The 14,803-nt window shown below is 37.9% G+C and overlaps 1 protein-coding gene across 7 annotated transcripts in view; it reads right to left on the reverse strand.

The window, feature by feature from the left end:
* SMARCA1 (SWI/SNF related, matrix associated, actin dependent regulator of chromatin, subfamily a, member 1) overlaps positions 1–14,803 on the reverse strand; it is a 68,901-nt gene that overhangs the window by 36,532 nt on the left and 17,566 nt on the right. For 4 of the 7 annotated variants that reach the window (XM_043895629.1, XM_043895634.1, XM_043895632.1 and 1 more), the window contains exons 9-15: positions 13,427–13,495; positions 9,748–9,857; positions 8,012–8,238; positions 6,472–6,593; positions 3,877–3,912; positions 2,796–2,948; positions 722–854 (exon numbers count right to left, since the gene is read on the reverse strand). In XM_043895629.1, the coding sequence (XP_043751564.1) occupies positions 722–854; positions 2,796–2,948; positions 3,877–3,912; positions 6,472–6,593; positions 8,012–8,238; positions 9,748–9,857; positions 13,427–13,495 (850 nt within the window). The remainder of the gene's footprint in view (positions 1–721; positions 855–2,795; positions 2,949–3,876; positions 3,913–6,471; positions 6,594–8,011; positions 8,239–9,747; positions 9,858–13,426; positions 13,496–14,803) is intronic. The other 3 variants (XM_043895636.1, XM_043895635.1, XM_043895630.1) reach the window with 1 other exon arrangement.

The raw sequence follows: 14,803 nt of genomic DNA on the forward strand, positions 1-14,803 counted from the left end.
AGCATAGCGTAATAGTTCTAATCAGACACTACTACATTTAACCATGAGTCTGCCTGCAATGCAAGAGACCTGGGTTCAATTCCTGTGTCGGGAAGATACCCTGGAGAAGGAAATGGCAATCCACTCCAGTATTCTTGCCTGGAGAATCCCAAGGACAGAGGAGCCCAGCAGGCTACAGTCTATGGGGTCACAAGAGTAGGACACGACTGAGTGACTAAGCACACATTTAACCATAAGTAAAGCTTTACAGCAGAAAATTAGTGAACTTTGAAGTAGTTTTTTAAATGAATAACCCTGCAAGTTTTTCTTCTACCATACCTTCCATTTCAATATGAATTTCCTTCTATAAAATTAACTTAAAACACAGGAGGGCAAAAACATTTTTTCATGTTCAAGCTTCAATTCTCAGATCAAATTTCTCTGTATGAAAAGACACCCTCTAATACATAATTTAAAATTTTTAAGCCAAACTTTTATCTGCTACATAATATCAAGTACTTCAAAAGACATGCCATTGACATTCAACTATAAGCTAGAGAGGTTCAACTACCTACCCCATATACTGAACACAAGGTTTCAAAATGGGGATTTTTTTTTTAATTTGACTTTCTTCTCTAAGATAGCAGATTTTGGTCAACTATCATTAAAAGTAATCTCCTTTGAAGAAAACTGTATGTGTTTTCCCAAAGAAACATCTAAGTAAGTTTACACATATAAATACCTTGTTGTATGACAATTGAATCCAGTCTCAGTTTTATCTCAGCTCTTTCAACAATCCTTTCTTCAACAGTGTTGTCAGTGATGAGACGAAACACACGTACTGGCTTCTTCTGACCAATACGATGTGCACGATCCTAGTAAAATAAATCCTAATATAAGACACTGGGTATTCTGGATAAAACGTATGGTATAGCTAGCTTACGCTATAAAATTCTGAAAATAAAATTAGTTCCTGATCTCTTTAGAGTGGCCACTTTTGAAAGGATAATGAATGTTAAGACTATCTAGAGAACCCTGGGAACAAAGAAATCCACAAATATTCTGCTGTATCATTAATGGAAATTTCCAGAAGAACAAAAGACAAAAGCCCTTGAAGATAAGGTCTAAAAAGAGCTGAAAAAAGAACTGAAAGCTTCCTGACTGAGTTACTGAGTAACTTTAAGCCATTAAATAAAAACACCTTCCACCCTAGCGAGGAGATTTTTAAGTGAGGGGCAAAGTAGTTAACAAGGGTTGCTATGGTGGCAAAAGTCAGCTTTCTCTCATCAGCAAGCAGTTCTTTCTGCTTACTGAGGCAATTCAGCGATCTGCAGTAAAGGGTCATAAACACTAATGGGAGATTAATACCCTTACTGTATGGTCTAGAATTTGGTCCTGTGGTTTACAGTTGGTAAAGGTGACAGGTGGCAAGTTCTGATAACAGATAAACAGCTAGGGGGAGTATTTTTAAAAACCCCAGAAGCTCTCAGCAAATATGTGAAGGAAGAAGGGTAGCTGAGCAAACAAAAAAAAAAAAAAAAAAAAGCAAAGAAACAAGTTTCAAACAGCCCTGTACTAAATATAAAAACACCAGCACCAGTAACAGTTTCAACACAGCATGCTGAAAGAGAATGCAACACCCCTACACACATTTACATTTCCAACTCAAATTAGTAAATTGTGAAAGATCAGCTATATTCTAACACTTTTAAGGAAATGAAGTGTTATCAACAGACTTTCCCGTTCACTAACACTAACTTACCGGGACTTACTCCTACCGAGTCAGATCAACAGGTTAAAGTAGTAATAATTGGTGCTAGTGGTAAAGAACCTGCCTGCCAATGCAGTAGACATAAGAGACGCAGGTTAGATCCTAAGGTTGGGAAGATCCCCTGGAGGAGGGCATAACAACCCATTCCATTATTCTTGCCTGGAGAATCCCATGGACAGAGGAGCCTGGTGGGCTCCAGTCCAGGGTCGCAGAGTCGGAGTCCAACTGAAGTGACAGCACCAGCAGCAGCATGCCAAAGCATGTGGATTTTAAAATGTCCTAATGTAAATATTTTCAATTCTCTATTACAAAAGAAGAGGGAGGACTTCTAAGCTCTGCCTCATTGGCATATGATTTTGTTTCCAAAGACAGTCAATTGTCCCAAAAATTCTGGGGATTTTGAATGCATAGCTATTTTGTATCTTTTTACTTCTGAAATTATATTCACCTTAAAATTTGAGTCACAGTGACTGAATTTGTAGCTCTAGTTCAACAAATGATACCATGATTAAAAGTAAGAAAAGCTCCTTGAATTTTTTAGGGTGGAGTAGTTTCTGATAGTGTCTCTAGGTAGCAAATGTTTTCCTGGAATATATTCCTTTGTTACATTTTCACCTTCTTGCCCCAGTTGTTTCATTACAGAAGTTAAAATCCTACCTCTCCCAATTTTAGTGCTAAGGATTTTAATATATTTAGTTGTTGAGCAGAATAATACTTAGAGACTAATTTTTAATCCCTTATCACTCAAACATGAATGTATCTTCTTCAATATTTAGGAATGCGGAAAAATTACATTTGTGTTTCATGACAAAAGCCAGAATCAACACAGAAATGCTACAGTTAGATTTGGCATCTATCTGTTTTCATTTCATTTGTTTTTGCAATTAGCATAGCAACTTTGTTTTCCCAAAAAAATCTATTTTAACATCTACCAAACTTCCCAAAGACTGCTGTCACCCTTTCATCATTATTACTTTCATACTTTATGAATAGCAATAGTTTTCTCACCGAAGATACATTTCTGATATCATTAAAGGTAACTAACCATAGCTTGCAGGTCCACCTGTGGATTCCAGTCTGAATCATACAGTATAACCACGTCAGCACTTGCCAAGTTAATTCCGAGCCCTCCAGCCCTGGTACTCAGCATGAAGATGAATTTGCTACTATTAGGAATATTAAAGGCCTCTATTGCTTCCTTTTTTTTTAATTGATAGGAGATGGAAGGAAAAGAGAGAAAAATAAAATTATATTACCAGAGTTCTTAAGAAATAAATAAACATTTTAACATGCATGCTCAAACCCCCACTTTGTAATATTCTTCCACCTTCAAAAATATTTAAGCATCTATCTATAAACTGCACTGTGTATACAGTAAAAAGTATATTAAATAACGTAACTAATCTTTAGACACTTACACCAGTAAAGACAAACAACAATCACAAAGACAAATTTAACCAAGCAAGTGATAAATTACTTTAAAATAAAAATTGTGAAAATGTTTTAATTGAGTGAGAGCTGAAATTTATTTAGGGGGCAAAATGTCAGATATCTCAACTTCATTCCCATTAATTTATGAAGGATTAATAGAGAAGATATAGTTTAGAAGACCAACCAAGAGAGAAAAAAAAAAGTTTAGAAATGGGAATGAGAGCAACAGATAAAGGGGAGGTAGGTAGATTTACTACCATATGGAGAAAAGGAGCAAACAGGGAAGTAATGAGGAAAACCAGGAAGGTAATCCATGGACATTTAGTAAAGAGTCTTAAAAATTAATAGGACATTAATATCCTTACTATATAAAGATCTCAATTAATTAGAAAAAAAAACCACTAAGACCCCAATAGAAAAATGAGGGCATAAAAAGAACAGACAGTACACAGAATAACAAATACAAATGGCTAATAAACACAAGAATAATGCTCAGTCCCACTAGTCATCAAGTAAATGCAAATAAAAAAACATAATACCATTTTTTGAAGATTAAAAGAATGATAATACTCAATGTTGACGAGGGGGCGATGAGACGGGCACTCTCATACATTGCTGCTGGGAGTGTAAATTGGTACAACCTTTCTGGAAAGCAATTTGGCAACATGCATCAAGAGTCTTAAATGTGTTCATACCCTTTGACCCAGTAATTCCACTTCTAGGAATTTATCCTAAGGAAATAATCAGAGATGGGCACAAAGATTTATGTAGAAGGACTTTTACTTAAGCATTATTTATAATAGTGAAAAATTGGAAACAACCTAAATGATCAACAACAGGGGGATAAATTATTTATTGTATGTCCATAGGATGAAACAGTACACTGAAATTATTTTTACAGTGATTTTTTTTTTACTAATATGGGGAAGTACAACATAATGTTGAGTAAAATGTATCAGGATACTGAACTTTATATGTAGCATATACAGTATAATATTAATTACTTATGTATTATATATGCATAGAAAGATCAGCCAGAAATACTTTTATTTTCCAAATTTCCTTGGCAATCATATATTACTTTTATAATCATGAAATACAGGAAGTTCTATTTTTAAGGAATGGAATGGCATGGTCAAAAGCTGCAGGCAGAGAAGGCGACTCTGCTGCAGTCCATACAGCATGTAGAGGGGCAGTACAGAAAGCAGCATGGTGTAGTGAGAGGCAATTTGGTGTAGAGGAAATAGCAAAAACCTGGGCGTGAGTCATAACTCTACCATTTATTACACATGTGGTTCTCAGCAAGCATTTAACCTCTCTGAGACACAGTTTCAAGTGGAGCAAATTATGCCAATACTTCACTGGGCTGCTAGGAGAAATCAACTGGAACTATAAAGTTGCCTAGCTTATAGCTGTTGCTTGACAAATGTTAGCTTCTTTCCCTATAAAAGTGAGGTTAAAGTTAAGGTAAGCCAAGGTTACAGAAGCTAGCTGAATTTAGCTATAGCTATGGCAAATCTGAGTGCTATTGAGAAAAAACTGCTTTTGAACAGCTCGTGAACAATTTGAGTAAGGAATCCAAGGTAGATTTCTACTTCTTACTGGGAAAATAGATGAAATGCTTATCTGAATGATGACATAATGGGGAGGCAGGATGTTTCCAAAACAAAATGAACAGCTCTCACTGTGCTGCATCCAAAGTCAAAACATGTGATTCCAACTCTCTGAAGGGAGGACATTATTTAGCATTTTAAGAGACCAGATAATTGGGGCATAATTAGGTAAAGTCCATATTATTCATGAGCAGAGAGATTAGTCAGAAATGCAAATTGGCTATTTGAGATCAGAAAGCACCTACTTTTCTGCTTTAATATCATCTTCATTCCAGGAAGAAGGGCCATCTTGAATGGTACTATATGGCCTATGCTTCACATGGATTGGCAGAAATCCATTCTCAGGAAAAAATCAGCAAAAGCCCAATAAAGTTTTGAGTTACCATTTCCGAGAGAGTCGGACTATAGAGCAGGGAACAGTGTAAGCTTTGAAACATCCTTATTTATAAATATTACCACAACTGTTTCCCCATAGTGGGTAGCAGGGAAACTCTTAATGTGAAAAGGGCCTGTGCTTCTGCTATAGGAGGCACACAAGGTACAGAGTGCCCACTGCAGCTACGGAAGGACAAGGACATAGGCTGTGTCTCTGTGGCCTGAGAAGGGGTCCAAGAGCTGAGAAGTGAAAAGGCCTGTGTGCACTTTCATGACCTGTGATCTATACTGCACTGCAGAGTACAAAAACTATGTTCATACCTATTCTAGCCAGTGATCCTCACAACACTGTCAGGAAAACAAAAGCCTATGCATTAACAGGACCCTTATAATATACAGTTAAAGATACTGAGGCTCAGAGGATTAAATAGCTTGCACACATAATGGTGGAGTTGATGTTAAATTCAAGTCTTCGGAAACCAAGTTCAATGCATTTTCCACTATACCATGAAATCACGGTCTCTGCCCACAGCATGAGTATAGACTTAAAACAGAGGCCAAAGACAGAGCCCTGAAGGATTACAGAAAAGAGAAGATACATTAGCAAAGCCCTCCCTCAGAAAAAGTGCTTTGAAGGGTTTTATATACATTAGACCCCTGATATTCATGAGAAATAATCTTAAAATCTTTAAGAATTTCCAAGTTAAAAGATACTTGGGTGCTACACAGGCTTCCTCATTAGCTAAGTGATTCATTCCTGCACACCAACCTTTTAGTCTTCCAAGATCCAACTGAATGATAAGCACCTGTACCTATGTCGTCCAAATTCAGTTTCACAAAATGTCTACTGAGATCATTTCCTTTACAAATTATTGTCTCATGAGTCCTTACAGTTGCTCATAAACTGAAAAAGTCTCAACTGTTCAACTCCATGAATGGCGAGGGTCTAATGTAGGAGGCAAATCAGGAAAAGAAAATGACATAGAATCAAGGGTCAAAGAGGGAGCTGAGAAACAGCAGTCAAAAGGCCTGGGATAGCAGTGGTTAGAGGAGGTAAGGATGTGATGGTGCAGTGTCCTTTTGATAAGCGAGGATGTCTTTGAAAACCTTAGAAAAGAATGATTTGTAAAGAGCCAGTGTAATGAAAGTCCAGCTGAAGATCTCAAGGAGCAAGAGATGGTAGTGAGCAATTCAATGCACCTAGCTAAAGAAAAGGCCAAAATTCAAAACTACCTAATGATGAAAAACATGGCGTAACTGAACTCTGATTTTTCAAGTCTTGTTTTATTTTCTCTTCCTCACCTCTCTTTCTTCATGTGGGGTTTGTCCATCCAGTCGACAATACTCATAACCACGCCACATACAATAATCCTCCAAAATGTCCAGCAAGCGTGTCATCTGGCTAAAAATGAGAACCCTTGAACCTAAAACATTTCACCAAAAAAAGGCAAGTTATTCAACTTGTGAAAAACTAACTTGAAAGTTACAAAAATAAAAGCAAACATCATATGCAAAATAAATATATAGCATGTGAACACTCATACCACTAATGAATACTAAGCCCCCTACACATATTTCTTCAACGGATACTATACAGAAGTAAGTATTTGTTGAGTTATACATTTTTAAGGTCTTCAAAATCCCCCACACATATTGAGATGATTTAAAGTCTGCCTTTACTTTGTCCTGAGGATGTTTCTAGTCTCTCAGGCTCAGGAGATACACCCCCACATTGCTTCCAAGCTTCTCTTCCTAACATACAAGTCTGAATGTGTCCTTCTCCACAGCCAAATCTTCTGCAATCACCCACACTACCTTCAAAATAGCCCAAAACCCATAAAGCATGGTTTAAATGGCCTTTTGTAATAGCCCCAATTCACCTTCCCGGACTCATCCACTGCCACGCTACCTAAATACCATAAGCTCCACATTCCCTTCTTTCACACCTCTGCCTCATTGCAGAGATGGAAAACCCTTGCCTTCCTTTTTTCCACTGTTTACTCCTACACATTCTGCAGTGCTCACCCCAAATGTCATCTTTGTGAACACTCCCTCAACTCCTAATATCTCGGCATATCACAGCACTTATCACAATGACTTGCAATTATGCCTCCTCAGTGCTCTGAGAGCATCTACAAGGCGAGGACTGTTGTCTTATGCATCTTTGTATACCCAGCCCATAGGGGCTTTCCAGGTGGCACAGTGGTAAAGAATTCACCTGCCAATGCAGGAGCTTCAGGAGACACGGGTTCTATCCCTGGGTTGGGAAGATCCCCGGAGGAGGAAATGGCAACCCATTCCAGTCTCCCTGCCTGGGAAATCCCATGGACAGAGAAGCCTGATGGGCTACAGTCTGCTGCTGCCGCTGCTAAGTCACTTCAATCGTGTCTGACTCTGTGCAACCCCATAGACGGCAGCCCACCAGGCTCCCCCATCCCTGGGATTCTCCAGGCAAGAACACTGGAGTGGGTTGCCATTTCCTTCTCCAGCGCATGAAAGTGAAAAGTGAAAGTGAAGTCGCTCAGTCGTGTCCGACTCTTAGGGACCTCATGGACTGCAGCCTACCAGGCTTCTCTGTCCATGGGATTTTCCAGGCAAGAGTACTGTAGTGGGGTGCCATTGCCTTCTCTGGGCTACAGTCTACAAGGGCACAAAAGAGTCAGTCACAGCTTATTGACTAAACAACAACATACACAGCCCACAGGACAATTCCTAACCAAAGAGTAAGTACTCAACAATGTTTGCTGAATAAGTGAATGAATGAATGATGAATGACTAAGCAAAATGTTATTCATATACAATATTAAGTTATTTCACATTAATTTAAAGATTTGTAACTTACCCTGTTCTTTGAGTTTGGCCAATAGTTTATCAAGGACTACCATTTTACCACTGTTGCTAACAATGTGCTCATCAGTGGTGTAGGGGGGACCAGGTTCAGCACCATCAAACAGGTAAGGATGATTACAACACTTTCGAAGCTGCATCAGAATGTTTAAGAGTCGCATCTTGTCCATTTTGCCAGCAGAGTTTAAAACATCAATATCTTTCATCAAGATTTTTGTATACCTAAAAATTTAAACTATAATTAATCATCAACTATTATACAGGCTTAACATCAAGAAACGTCCCTTTGGAAAAAAAATGCCCTTTTGATAATCTGCTTACATTCCTATTTAAAGAAAAACAAAAAGATCTGATTGGAGACTAAATCTGATAAGCAGAACCAAAAAATTAGCAAGGATTTGAGTATTTTAACTTGTATGCTGCCTATAAACCGATTTCCTCCTGCTTTTATCCATTGCTAAAAATTGCCATCAGTTGATAACAATTCAGACAACTACATACAATATTATTTAATAACTACAATATTTGGTCAAAGTTGGCATCCAGCTTTTACTTGTTTGAGCTAAAAACAGTTGCAATTTCTTATACCTGTCTTCATAGGTCATTTTTTTCTGACCATATAAACATTTTTATTGTCTTTTCCAGACCTTCACCCAGGAAAAAAAACAGATCTATGTATCCACCTGGGGAGTAGTAATATTTAATTCTAACAATAGCCAACTTGTACTGAGTGCAAGTGCCAGGCATATGAATCATCTTGTTAAATCTTCACAACTCTGAGATATGTACTCCACTTTACTGATGGAAATTCAGGCAGCTAAAAGAAGTGAAACAATTTATTCAGAGCCACAGAAAGGGACAAAGCAAGGGCTTGATCTTACTTCTGAGTCTAGAGAAATATGCTCTTTACCACTACCCTATACTGGCGTCAATAATAGAGAAGTGTCTATATAGTATAAGTTATCTAATTTTACTTATATAAGCAACACTGCTTCTCTTACTAGCATTATTACATTAACATGTTCAATTTATATCAAATTTATGATTCTGTGTGACTCCTCTTGTCAATTTCCTGCTCTGCTTGTATTTCTCAAACCAATCCAACTTCTATTTTTATAATATCTACAATCATTGATATTTTCACTCATTATTATGGTTATTACTATTTTCATTGATGGAAAAAGCAAGAATAACTAACAAATGTGCCAGTGACATTATTCCCTTTAACTCTGACATCATTCTTATAAGTATTATTATCTCCATTTTACAGAAGGAAAATTGAGGTTACATAACTTGTCCAAGCTAAATAGCCATTAAGAGGCAAAGCATGGACTCAAACACAGGTCTACAGACTCCCCATATACTCTTTCCTGAAGGTTAAATAAAACACTCATCAATTTTATATTAAAATATTTGAACTACATAACTTGGCACTTAAACCTAAAATGTACTTTCTGAACTAAAGTCACAATTGAAACACTACAAAGCTATTTTTTTTTTACCTTTATTACTATTTTTATTTTTTTTCCAGTCCCCTGCTCTTTTTTTTTCATTTATTTTTATTAGTTGGAGGCTAATTACTTTACAATATTGTAGTGATTTTTGCCATACATTGACATGAATCAGCCATGGATTTACATGTGTTCCCCATCCTGATCCCGCCTCCCGCCACCCACCTCCCTCCCCAATAAATCTTTATACATAAATTCTAGTGGAAATAAAATAACTCACCATTCTCGCTGCATTTTACTCAGTCCCAAGTAAATCTTGATTTCCTTTTTAGGAGGCAGACTCTTCTCCACATCAGTTTTTATTCGACGTAACAAAAATGGTTTTAAAACCTAAAAAGTGAGTTTTTATAAGCGATTATAAAACATTCAATATTATAAACCATTTATTTCATTGACAACACTCTAAAGTGAAATTTACTTCCCACTATATAATCTGAAAAACACTACCAACACCAGTTGCTAATTTTCTTGGTAAAAAAGAACCAAGTAACGGCCCATTAGCAAATCAGAATAAGGGGCCTAAATTAGACATCCATGATTTGATGGCACAAAAGACAGTAAAAATTAAGACAAGATCACTGACTATTGAAAGAGTACAAAAAGAATCTTTTTAAAATAATCTGCTGTCATATAATATTTGTAAACCTGAGAGGAAATCTGAGATCAGAGTATGAATCAGAGTGTCTCTAAAAATGAAATAAAAATTCAAGCCATTTAAAAATGACTTTAAATATATGAATGAGAAAAAAATGGTTCAATGAAAAAGAAGATCAGAACAAAAAGAGAAAAAACATGAAATTATCCGTGTATACCTGCAAGGCAGATTCTATTACAAGGAAAAAAAACATCTCTGGGGCACCTGAATGTGCCAGACAATGCACCATGAACTTTAGAATCTAGAGTATTAAATCCTTACAATAAGTCTTTGAGGGAAAGATGTTTATTTCAATTTTAGTAACATCACCAAATTCACTCTGCTAGTAAATGGTAGAAACAGTAATCAAACCCACATCAGGCTGATTTACATTTAGCTCAGTCCCTGATTATTGGTTGTAAACTGGGCAAGTTCTTTAACTTTTCCAAGCCTGTTTCCTCATTCATTCATCCAAAACATATAGATTTATGGTATATATCTATGCTAAGCATTTTAAATGGGGATAAAGACACCTATTTCCAAGACTGCTGTGACAATCTGTGGTAGTACATAAGTAGAGTTTAACCACGGTAGACATCAGTAAACTGTAGCTATTATTACTAGAGATCCATGGGAGGTAAGGAAAAGGGAAGTGTAAAAGAAGACTTTTGGTTTCCTGTTTGGGCCTCTTAAATTTGTCTAAGTTGCATTTTTAAGAGTTTAAACTGTCTGTGAGACATTCAGGCAGAACACGCAGATGGCAGTGGGATTTGTAAGTCTTGAGCTTAGGAGAGAAGTAAGGAGAGAGAAATTTGGGAGTTATAAGTATAGAGGTATAGCTGAAACTGTGGGAGTGATCCTCCAGGGAGAGCACATATGAAAAAGGAAATCAAAGACAAAGCCCTGCAACACTAAACTTTCAGGGACAAAGAAAGAAAAGCCCATGATGGGGACAGAAAAGAACAGCCAAAGAGATAAGACAAAATGTATCCCATCCGCAGACACTAAGCACGAAAGCCATGGTTAGAGGTACAAAGTATTACAGAGAAGTCAGGGCACTGACCAAATGGTATAATGAAAAATCACAAATACTTGTGAGGTTAAGTTTCAGTTGTATTTAATGGTCAGTGGATTCAGAAATGAATAGGACCCATCAGAAACAGAGTAGCCATTCCTCAGAGCTGACCAAGTTCCTGCTATGAGAGGCCCAGCTGTACTGCAACTTGTATGACAGGATTCTTCGAAGATTTGTCTTCTACGCCTCTGCATTCTTACAATAAGTTCCCTATTACATAAGGTCACTGGTTTCTGACTTGTTCTGTTTAACTCTAAATAAATATTTACATAACACATGATGACTGGTGGGGCTTCGAGTCAATAAAAAAATTTAATGAGCAGTTACTCTGGACCAGGCACACAGGGCACAATGTGGTGGAAAACAGACAGGATCCCTGCCACATTAAGTTTACATTTTTCTGGGGAAGGGGGGAGAGAAGGAGAGGTGAGCAATACATGTTTTTTTTTTTTATTTATAAACAAAGACTGAGACTCTCATTAAAAACAGCAGACAAAAAAAAAGCAAAACACATCTATACCCTCTCACAAAATTCCACTGAGTCAATTAACATTATAGTTGTACATTTTTAAAAAGAGTGAATACTGACTTCCTTGATAGTCCAGTGGTTAAGACTCCATACTTCCAATTCAGGGGATGCAGTTTTGATGCCCGGTCAGTCGGGAAACTAAGATTTCCACATGCCATAGGCATCAAGGCCAATAAAAAAGAAGAGTGAATAGACGATTTGGTGGTGGATGAAGGGGGGAGAAACTAAACTTTCAAATAGCTTAGCCATCAAGGGAAGAAACCAGAATCACAGATTGAGAGGGACAGAGTGTTGAGGGAGTACTGTTCTGTGGATATAGGGAGGAGAGTCTAAGTGTGGGTTAGGATTTAATGAGGGAGATACTTGAGCATGTTTACATGCTGAGGGAGAAGAGCCAACATGGAGAGAGAGGTAGAAAATTCAGCCAATAAAAAGGAAAAATTAAGGAGAAAAGTCCTTAAGGAAACAGGAAAAGATGAGATCCAGGGTTCATGTTGGAAGAATTAGTCACTGCCCATGAATTTGAGCGAATTCTGGGAGATAGTGGAGGACAGAGGAGTCTGGCGTGCAGCAGTCCATGGGGTTGTAAAGAGTCAGACATGACTTAGGGACTGAACAACCACCACCAAGAGAAAGAAAACCTCTTCCACTCAAACAGAAGGTAATACAGATGCAGATATTCTTGGAAGATGGATATCCTTCAAGGAGTTCCTGCCTAATGACTTTTATTTCCTCTTTGAGAAAGGAATGACGTTACTTGCTGAGAAAGGAGGACAGGGAACACATGCGTTAGAGGTCTCGGGGAGACTGGGAAAAGTCTGAAATAGCTCTTACAGGAAGTGAGAGAGAATGCTGAAGAAGGCTACGAAGAAGGATCACCAACATCATCAAATCCCAGAAGGGGAAGGTATTAAGGGGAAGGTATTAAAGGAAATCAAACCATGTCAGCAAACATGAAAATGTAGTGGTTCCAACCTGTACAGTGGGTGTCATCTTCTTTATCAGTCAGTATTGAGCAGCCCCAGTACAATGCAGGTCACTCTGTTAGTAAGTGGTAGAAGCTGAATTCAAACCCAGAGGACAGAGACACAGTTACATAATTTGTTTAGGGCTTTTAGGGCAGAAATGGCAGATCAAGAGAGCAAGGGAGTTTGAGATATTGGCCCCCAAAAAAAGTGGTTCAAGTGATAGAGAACCTGCTCCTTGCTGAATACAGAAAATGTAACAACAGAAATGGGCTGATGGATGGGGGTAAAGCAGGGGTCCAGGCACTGGATGTCTTTGTGAGATAACAGGACAAGTACAAAAGGAGTAATATGAGTGAAAGAAGGATACAAGAAGCTGTTACCAAAGAAGGGAAAACTGGTATTCAATGAATGCGATCTCATTCATGGGATCCATGGGGCAGGGGAAAGTGAATAGCCTCTACGGGAGAGGACCACATTGTCCATGGAACAGCGCCAAAGCAAAAGCGCTGTTCCACAGAAAGGCTGAGCATATAGTGGGAGTGTGCCTCCCAAAGAGGCTGTCAGAAAGGTTGAGAGAGAAAAACACTGAGACTGAGCTCAGAGGCACATCCACAGGTTCCGACAGATTCAGTATGTTTTCCAGCTCGGTTACATAAATTTAATTACTAAATATTCCTGTCTGCTATTACTTACTGCGTGAAGTCTTTCCACAAGTTTTTGATCACCAAGACAATTTTTAGTGTCAAACCAAGAATCAAAGTCCTGTGGAGGGGTGAAAATTCTGCAGTAAGTGTGTAGTTTTTTTTAAATAAATGTAACATTATATACATTCTTACACAACTCATATAGCAATAATTCATTTTAAAAGCACTGTCAAAAATATGTTAACTGTTATGGCCAATATTATTTACTTCTGAAAATAAATACTGGAGCAGTTAACAAAATTTGAACACCATTATACAGGTACTCTATCAGCAGTTTTTCTTTAAAAGGCTTTTATTAGGCTTCCCCATACCATAGCGGAGAAGGCAATGGCGGGCCACTCCAGTACTCTTGCCTGGAAAATCCCATGGATGGAGGAGCCTGGTGGGCTGCAGTTCATGGGGTCGCTAGGAGTCAGACACGACTGAGCAACTGAGCGACTTCACTTTCCACTTTCATGCACTGGAGAAGGACATGGCAACCCACTCCAGTGTTCTTGCCTGGAGAATCCCAGGGATGGGGGAGCCTGGTGGGCTGCCATCTATGGGGTCGCACAGAGTCGGACACGACTGAAGCGACTTAGCAGTAGCAGCAACAGCATACCACAGCAGAATTATAACCAGTTAAGAGGAGTAGGAATAAGAATATAAAATGGAAGACATGCTAATGAAAATGTTAATCAAACAATAAAAATGAACAAAAGCAAGGTAAGGTATGCAAATAGGTAGCTGAACCTGATACTTTTTATTATCAACTAATATCAGTAATGAGGAAAATCAAGCTCCAAAGTCCTTAAATCATTCAATTCTGTTTGTTGCACCAGCATAACCTTGTGCCAATGATAAAAACAGTATAAATCAAACATTTATAAAATTTGCTTTTCAAATCACATATTATAAGCTCTTTAGTACTCACCAAATGTTAATACCTGCAATAAGTCAAGATTATTTCAATGACTCTACTTTCTGCTAAACTAGTATGCAGAAAGCCCTTCCAATTTAGTTAAAAGAAAATGCAGAAAGCACTATTCTGAACTCAGCCTACCTCATGTCATAAGTTGTGGTGGCAATGTGATACAGGCAAACTTTAATAGGATAATCTCAAAGCAAAGAAACTTATTTCTCTAAATATCCCCATTTGAAAAAATTTCTATTCAAGAGCTAAACCACAAAGAATCACAAATGAAAAAGAACTGTCAATTTCCATCTATGGCAACCCACTCCAGTATTCTTGCCTACAGAATCCCATGGACCAGTGAGCCTGGTGGGCTACAGTTCACAAGGTTGCAAAGAGTCAGACACAGCTGAAGCAATTTAGCACACAGGCATACATTTTGTGTTTTGAAAACAGACGTCTGTGAACATAAGA

Source organism: Cervus elaphus, chromosome X (genome assembly GCF_910594005.1).
Source record: "Cervus elaphus chromosome X, mCerEla1.1, whole genome shotgun sequence".
Classification (NCBI taxonomy): Eukaryota; Metazoa; Chordata; class Mammalia; order Artiodactyla; family Cervidae; genus Cervus; species Cervus elaphus.